This window comes from Candoia aspera, chromosome 13, assembly GCF_035149785.1.
Source record: "Candoia aspera isolate rCanAsp1 chromosome 13, rCanAsp1.hap2, whole genome shotgun sequence".
Classification (NCBI taxonomy): Eukaryota; Metazoa; Chordata; class Lepidosauria; order Squamata; family Boidae; genus Candoia; species Candoia aspera.
Genome location: NC_086165.1, coordinates 14,965,999 through 14,975,013, shown reverse-complemented (window position 1 = coordinate 14,975,013; position 9,015 = coordinate 14,965,999). Strand labels below are relative to the sequence as shown.

General features: G+C 44.6%; 1 protein-coding gene across 1 annotated transcript in view; it reads left to right on the top strand.

The window, feature by feature from the left end:
• Positions 1–1,164: 1,164 nt before the first annotated feature.
• The window catches only part of PLEKHO2 (pleckstrin homology domain containing O2), a 30,445-nt gene continuing 22,594 nt past the window's right edge, over positions 1,165–9,015 (top strand). The window contains exon 1 of the mRNA XM_063314192.1: positions 1,165–1,622. Coding sequence (XP_063170262.1) covers positions 1,614–1,622 — 9 coding nt within the window. The 5' untranslated portion in view covers positions 1,165–1,613. The remainder of the gene's footprint in view (positions 1,623–9,015) is intronic.

Here is a 9,015-nt window from a genome sequence, read left to right as displayed (position 1 = left end):
TGCCTTGGCAAGAGTGATATCGGTTCCCCCCCTCCCCCATATTTTTTTGCTTTATTTCTAAAACTTGCCATGCTGGTTTGAAACAAATGCAGTCAAAATCCTTTGCAAAGAGAAAGTCAAGGTTGTGTGTGTGGGCAGGTGTATGTTTTTTGTTCTCAGACGGTATTCAAAATGCCACAACTTTAAAACAACACAGCTGGAAGACATAATGGGCGAGTGTTGGCTCTGTGCCTTGCTTGACATATAAGAATATCTCTAATGGTATCAACATGGCTGGTATGTTTGATACTAGAAATTAACCTGATGTTCATAAGCAACTTTCCCCAACTTGCATGACTGAAATTGACTAAGTGAGTCAAAGGACAAAAACTACACAAACCTTCAGCTTTGGACATCTTCAGGCAATGCTAAGTTGGAGTTTGCTTAATTGTGGTTTACTAAAGAGCCCACAGTTGGCTGGGTTCATACCACATGCCGTATCATCTAATCATAATTTACCAACTGCATTGGCTGGACTGATGCCATATATTAACCCCAATTAATTTGCTTCCCCAGCTCCGGCCGCCTCTTCTGCATGGATCCGACCCAGTCTTCGCCAACCTGGTGCCCTTCGGATGAGCAACTCCCAGTTGGACGGAGGAGTCTGGGAGCTGAAGCCCAGCCCATCTGGAGAGCGCCAGGTTGCGCTCTGAGGCTGATGCGAGAGAGCCTGGGGGCATCAGATCTCCTATGGTTTACTGCCCAGGTTCATGCCATGGGCAAAGTCATAAGCCATGGCCGATTGGCTGAGTTCACACCTCATATGAAGGCCATTTGAGCCCAGGGTGTTGCGTGAACTCAGCCGCATAATGGGTTCAAGCCGCAGAAAAGTGGGTTAATTAAATAATCCCGAGCCACTCGTGTATCTTATTAGAATTTCGGGGGCGGGGAGGTGAGGCGAGATTTCTATTTTCATAATAAACATGCCAAAGAGATCTCTGATGCCCCCAGGCTCTCTCGCATCAGCCTCCGAGAAGGCGGCAGCGCGTGCAAACTGCTCTTGCAACCTGCCGCTCTCCAGATGGGCTGGGCTTCATCTCTCAGACTCCTTCCTCCAGCTGGGAGTTGCTCATCCGAAGGGCGCCAGGTTGGCGAAGGCTAGGTTGGATCCACGCAGAAGAGGCGGCCGGACCTGGGGAAGCGATTTCCTTCCCGAACAGCCTCTCGCTCGGGGTCTTCCCCAGCTCCTCTTCCGCAGAAGCAGCAGCAGCGACCGGAAACTTCTTTTCTTTTGGCAAAGTTGCAGGGATCGGAGGGGCGCCCCAAGTGGCGGCGTTTCGAACCCAGGGCTTCCTTCGCCGCCCCCCAAGTTACACCCCTCGGCTCCGCCCTGCCCTGCCTTTCCTGCGCCGGCTTCGCGAGCAGCCTGATCGGAAGAGCGAGCGCGTCGGTGCGGAGATGGAGCCGCCCCGAGGCTCGTGAAACGGAGAGGAGGGGGCAGCGGCGAAGTGGAGCTTCTTCCTTTCTTTTTCGGCGCGCCGGGCCAGGGCAAAAGCCGCCAGCCGCCGGATTCCTCCGCCTCTTCGGCCAAGCGGGGCAGAAGCTCGTTGCCTTGGTCTTTCCACCCCCCGACCATGGAAGATGTGAGTAATGCGCTGCTTGTAAAGGGTGTTTAAAAGGCTCCGTGTGCGGGAGGGGGCTGGCGAAGAAGAAACAGGGCGAATGCAGGTTGAAAAAGTTAAGTTTCCAGTCCTGTAGGTGGTGCGCGGCTTTGCTTCTTGCTTCGGTGGCCACCCCAAATCCGGGAGCCAACTCCCCCCCCACCCTGCCTTTCCACTCGAGCCTTTTTACCCGGAGTTTGTTTTGCTCAAAAGTTAAACTTGGGTGAGTTTCAAGCGAAGAGGAGGAAAGGCTTTTAAGTGTGTTTGGGGTGGGGGGGTGTTTTGGGAAGAGCTGGTGGGGGGAGGAGAAGCGAAATAGGCCTCCTCTTCCTTCCTGCCAAGATTGCAGCTGACATGCAACGGAGGGAGCTCAAAAGAAGGGGCTGGGAAGGTTCGTTGTCCGAGTGGCATCCGCCTGGGAAACCGAGGGGGCTGGTGGGAGGGGGAGCGCGTGTTTGTCCGCGCTGATGAATAAGCCGGGAGGGAAAGGATAAGTTTTCCTTCGTGGTCTGTCGGATGCTCCAAGTTCCTTGCAAACAGTGGGAAAATTCAAGAGGTTAACAACGTTGGGTGGTTTTGAAACTGGCTCCCTCCCTCGGGATTTTGCAGCAGGTAGGGGTAGCTATACGCCTTTGGTAAGGTAGGGGAAAAGGGACTGGCGTTCGGATCCGGAGTGCTGTGTGGACTGGCGGTCTTTCTCAGCTCTCGGCGATGCTGTTGGCAGAGCTGTGGTGGTCGAGGAACCCTAAGCAGAGCCATAGGGCACTCCCAGGCACTATTGGCCCTCAGCCGCTGCCTCCCCTGCCAGCAGTTTCTCTCTCATTCAGTCCTGTCTTCCTGCCCTCTTTTTGGTCCTTCAGATATCCTGGCTGTATTCATAGGGCACATTTACCTGTGTTTAAAATAACCATGATTTATTCAGTGAATCTCATTTCCTGGTTTTGTGCATAAACAGTATGCACAGCATACTGATTTGCAAAATAATACTATTAATAATATTAATTATCCAGGAGCCAAGCTACCCACATTTGGAGTGTCACATTAATGTAGCCTGTCAGTTTTCTGTTTTGTTTTTCCACTGATGGGGGTGGGACTAGATGACTCCCGAGGTCCCTTCTAACACTGTGATTCCAAAGGCCCATTAGGACAGAGAAGAAATAGATATACTTGTCTGGGGTGCTGGATTTGGGGGAAGTTATGGTGCCTGGATCAAAGTCTGTGATCCAGTCCTTACAGCATTCCTGGATCCCTCTTTTCTTTAGGACAGTGGTTCTCAACCTTAACAACTTTAAGATGTGTGGACTTCAACTCCCAGAATTCCTCAGGCAGCTGAGTAAGGTTACTAAGGTTGAGAAACACTGCCTGAGGCTGTGAGCTGCTTATGCAGCCCAATAAAATAAAAAATTGGCATCCCTTCTCTGAACCCCAGATGCCAGCAGAAGTCAGGGGTTGCCACAGTTAAATGGCCATACCTAAACCAGAGGTAGAGCAACCTAAAGGGACTTCTTCAGTTACAGTACCCATCACCTTTCTCTGTCATGAGCTGTAGCTCAGAAATAGCAGGAGGGTCCAGGTTCCCCATTCCTGATGGAACCATTTGCTCAACTCGGCATTTGGGCTGATTAAGAAGATGCCTCGGTTCATCCCTTGCCAATTGCCTTGGAAGGCCTGAAAAACAGATGCACTGATTTAAATGCACATTCTGCAAAAAAGAACAATCTGTGTTGCTCCCTTGGAGGAAGCATTTCTTCCTGTATGTATGAAAGGAATTGCTTCTAGAATGAAGCCTGGTCTAGAATCAGCTGAAATGAAGGTAAAGATGTCTCTCCTTCCGAGCTGGGGTGACATATTATTCTGATGTGGCTTGTGGGAAAGGCTCAGCTTGATGCAGGGACTGAACAGGATTGTAAAGAAGGGCTTATGGTTTAACATGTCATGACTAGTTTATTCAGGAACTTAACCAACCGTAACTTAATGCAATATAGGGTACAAATCGGTCCTGTGTTTGGAATTACAGCTGTTGTCTCACTTCTCTGATGTTGCAGAGATAGGATTTATAGATGGAAAGCTCCATTTTTTGGTAGCACCATTTTTTATCTTTAAATGGGAACATTATAGAGCAGGAAGCTCTTCTCCTGCAAGGGATAGAATACCATTCTTTTCCAAATAATTTCCAGCATCGTTTGTGCTTCTGAATCTGAATTGACTCCAACCCAGAGCAAACCATCCCTGCCCCTGACCTTAAGAGTTTAAACCAGTGTTTCTCAACCTTGGCAACTTTAAGATGTTTGGACTTCAACCCTCAGAATGCTGGCTGGGGAAGTCCACATGTCTTAAAGTTGCCAAGGTTGAGAAACACTGGTTTAAATGATTCATTTGTGTCTTTTTTAAAATCTTGTTTTCCTGATTCTCCCCTCCTCCCTTGTTTTTTTCTTTCACTTTAGAAGTCTTGTCTCTTCAAATAGGGGCTGCTTTCTTTTGCCAACAACCTGTTTGCACTCATTCTGTCAGGGCACTTCTATCCTGGCACCACAAACCACTTTTTCGCTAATAGGGGCTGTTCCACCAAAAAAAAAAAGGCTTTTCACAGGGCCTTCAGCTGTTCCACCTCCTCAGAAGAGGAAACAGCTTTGTAATGCTTTATAAGGATATGGTAATGGTACAGTGTAAATCTGCTGATCTGTCTCTGTCGCTCCCAGTCTATAGCACAGAGAAGAGAGGCGTATATTTAAGCTCCAAGTCTAAATAGATCTGATATTGCTTGAAAGCTGGGAGGTAATCCAAAGAATCTTGGGCTTCAATCTGCAGGTAGCTGTTAGAGAAGCTATCAAGTCACATTAAAACTACAATAAACATATTGTGTTGTCCAAGCACAGACTTTGTATTCCTAGGTGCAAAGATTACTGCAGATGCTGATTGCAGTCAGGAAATCAGAAGACGCTTAATCCTTGGGAGAAGAGCAATGACAAATCTCGATAAAATAGTTAAGAGCAGAGACATCACACTGACAACAAAGGCCCGCATAGTTAAAGCAATGGTGTTCCCTGTAGTAACATATGGCTGTGAGAGCTGGACCATAAGGAAGGCTGAGCGAAGGAAGATCGATGCTTTTGAACTGTGGTGTTGGAGGAAAATTCTGAGAGTGCCTTGGACTGCAAGAAGATCCAACCAGTCCATCCTCCAGGAAATAAAGCCAGACTGCTCACTTGAGGGGATGATATTAAAGGCAAAACTGAAATACTTTGGCCACATAATGAGAAGACAGGACACCCTGGAGAAGATGCTGATGCTAGGGAGAGTGGAGGGCAAAAGGAAGAGGGGCCGACCAAGGGCAAGATGGATGGATGATATTCTAGAGGTGACGGACTTGTCTCTGGTGGAGCTGGGGGTGTTGACGACCGACAGGAAGCTCTGGCGTGGGCTGGTCCATGAAGTCACGAAGAGTCGGAAGCGACTAAACGAATAAACAACACAACAAAGCACATTACCTTGAAATTTTAAATTCGAAAATTCAAGCTGGGGAATTTGTCTCCCTCCAGATATTGCAAACAACTGCTCCTGACCTTCTCATCGTTTACCAAGATGATGGGGAGCATCTCTCAACACCGGTGACTTAACCAGAAAATTGCAGCTTAGAAACATCCACAGTCTCCATCTGAACCTTGAAAAAGCTAGCCCGTTGTCTGAACAGCCCAGTATTGGGTTATGGTAGCTGATAATGGTTTTCCCAACTCAGTCTGGAGACTAAGCACGGTGGGCTGATTCCTGGTTCCCCTAACCAAGATTTGCTCAATTTACCCAATTACTTGAGTTCATACAATATGGAACCCTAAACTAAGCATTACTGCCTGAATTAGCACAATTCACTAGCCTAAAACACGGCTGGCTAGTTTGTGATTCAGTATGTTGTGCAAAATTTCCTGCAAATTATTCCTTTCAATCGTTCTGTAGCTAGGGAGTGACCAAAGAGTGATTTCCTTCCTGTCCTTTCTGTTGGTAAAAACAGGAGTTTTAGCTAAGGTTGTGAGTTTGGCATTGAGATGATTTTTCCAAATGAATTAACACACAGTGTAAAGATCTGGCAGCTGCTCCTGTATTTTGAACTTATGTCCTTGGGAACTTAAGGTATATAAAAGTTACTTGCTGGATCAGTTGATACAGCTTTACATTCTTTTTCCATAACTGGCCAGCTAGATGCTTCTGAACAAGTTAATGACGCTCCTGTCCTTATGTTATTGTTTGTTTTTGGCATCTGGAATATTTTTGTTAATCTGTTCTTGCTAATCGCCAAAGGAACACAGATTTATGAAGGATGGGTTTAATTCATTTTTAAAGCCATTGACGCTAGCCTGCACCTCTTTGTTTCCTTTTTAGATATGCTTCTTTTACTCAAACAATGTAGCCTCTTATTTCATACTGCTATTTTATGAGGTTCTACAACTTTATTCAACTGCAGTGTAATCCTCCAACAATGTGAAGAAGGAGAAAATGATAACAATTCTTATTTTTAACCTATAATTCTGCAGAAGTGCTATTTTGAGCTCAACAGTTCATGTGCAAAGTATGGGGTTTTTTTCCCTCTAAAAAGGGTTTTTGAGGAGGTATCTAAAAGAACAACAACAAAACCTGTAGCCACCAATCTGAGCTTGTGAGTGGCAATAAGCTAATGCACAGTCATGAGTGTCCCCTTTCTCAATACTGCCATCCCTCTTCTTCACTTCTGTAGCTGTCATGGAAGCCATACAAACAACCCCCAGGCTCTCCTTTAATTTAGTGGGTAGGATGGGAAGAAATTGGCCCATATTTTGACTTGGTTTGCATAACATTCTAAGCTATGATGGAGTTTACTTAGTTTTGGGTTAGCAGGAAGACACGTTTTGCATCTGGACCATTTGGAATTCAAAGTGCTCCATTCCAAGCATTTGGGAAGCTCATTCTTGAATATGGATTTTAAGTTGAAGGTGTTTTGAGTTCAAGATGCTTCCAAAATATGGGGTACAACCCACCCGTCACTCACGACACTTTGCTTTAAGTTCAAGGCAGGGCATTTTAGGCTTTCAACAGAACGTCTTGAGTTCACAATGGTTAAAATTCAAAAGGTTTTGCATATCCCTATGGTTCAATATGTTACGTCAATTCAGCCACTATGGTTTATAGACCATGTTTTGTAACTTACCACACTGTCCACTTAGCCAGAAATGGTTTGCTCAGTAAACCAGAGCTTTGCATCTTATGCCAATTCAGCCTTTTGGGAAATTCTCCATGATCTCTGCTGGCCAATGAGAAAGGGACAATCACGACACTTATTGGTGGACATAAATTGTAGTCTCCAACCTTAACTCACATTTGTGATGTTTGATTGACTTGGAATGTTCTCTATTCGATGGAGATTTGTATTCTGAAAAAGATGCAGTCCAGAATATATGCAGTTTGTGCTTGCAGGTTTTCTCTCTTGCATATTGAGTTTGAATTCTGGTGACTGCATGAGTATGCTTTTTTTTTGTTTTACTTTCCTGTCTGTCTGACACACCTGGGATTTTCTTCTTCAGATTCCAAGCCCAGAAAAGTTCATCTAGATGCTACCACCTGCTATGGCAGCTTCTCTCACAAATAAAAATTTCTTATGATCTGTCTGTTACCTGGAAGAAAGTTTAGGCAAAGAAGGAAGGCTTAATGCAATCTTGACGTGGTATTTAGACTTGATGTGTGTCCAACCAGTGTAGTGTCAGAAAGAATAGAATTAACTGCCTTGGCTGAGCATGTGACTTGCAACTTGCTAAAGGGCATCTCATGAATCTGTGTCTGAACATGTGCAGATGCATCACTCTGGTTCATTGAGGATTTGCTGGATGACATGAAATTTGGACAACTACAAAACGGTGAATTAGGATGAACAAAGCTTGAAGATACCAGCAACTGGGAGATACTTTTTTTTGAAGGCAGTTGTAGGCATCTATCACTGACATGAGACTTGGGGTCAGTTATGCAGAAAGATTCAGTGGCATTTTTACTAAACTTGAAAGTTATGTGGGATGCTTTCAAGCAAGCTCCCCTGAATACTGTATTATTTGGGAGCAATGCATACAAGATATTAAAACTCTTGTTTAAGTTATTTGCAAGCTGTCTTGAAGGGTGAAACCTGCGTAAGGCTGCACATTCAAGAATCATGCTGAAAACCATTCTGCTTCTAAAAATGGCATCAAAAGAGCTTCTGTCAGAAGTCCTACTATGCCTAAATTTGTACAAAGATCTGAAGGTTACAGGAAAGACACAACTTCCTGATATCTTCAGTAGATTTTTTTTCAAGTCTTGCATCCTCTCCAAACAAGCTGTCAGTAGAAAAAAGTCAAAATAATGAAACTTTGGCTATATCTAATTGATTTCAAATTAGGACTGATGTCAGTTGTAATTAGTAATGTGGTTGTTGTTGTTGTTATCACTGCAGTGTTAGAATAGTAATACTGTTGCTGACACTTGAAAAAGCTTCACATGCAGTATTTCTAACAGCACCATCTTGTGCAGTTCTGCTCTGCTTGGATATAAGTCCTATATTGTCCTATAAGCTAAGACTATAATGCCTTTAAGCCTTAGCTTCTAAGAATATAAATTGAGCAAATATCGCTTGCATCCTGAAACTAGTAAACTAGCAAGGGGATTTTGCATCCAAATTCCCTGCCATACACAAACGGTGTTCTATAGAGTACATGGTGGCCATGACTGGGTCTAGATCATTGGCCTGTGCACATTGTTAGGTGGGATTGTGTATAGAGGATCAGATGAATTTTGCACTTTGACCAAGAACTGCTTCTGTGGTCCTAGACTGCTTCCCCCCTTGAACTAAGCTATGGTTTATTTTATAAACCACAATTGGATGAAGTCATGCAACATGTGAAGCCAACACAAAATTATTCATGTTGTTTAGTGTAGTGTATGATTCCAGCTACTGTGTGGGAGTACTAAATTGGGGTGCTTCCTTAATTTGTTGCTATCAAAATTAACAAGGTACATGGTTCTGATAGGCAAGTGTGCTGGAAGGTTAGAGGAACTGGTAACTGAGCTGAATTCACTTCTCTGTTTCGGTGAGCTGTCCCATTTCTCTCCTGTCCCATTTCTCTCCCCTGCCATCCCATTTCTGTATATTAATCTCTTTGGCTATTTGTGTTCATTTTTAGACATTCTTTACAGCCTCAGTCACTCAATCAGAACTCTGTACAAGGGGAGGGTCACGGTATGATTGATATATCAAGTACCCAATCTGTTTTCTGTAAATCCAGCTTCTCTTGAAAACCAGAAACTTTTGCATGAAGCTTGATGGAAATTTGTATGAGTGCCCCAAATGCCTTGAGAACATTTTCACAGCAGGCTGATTTAAAAG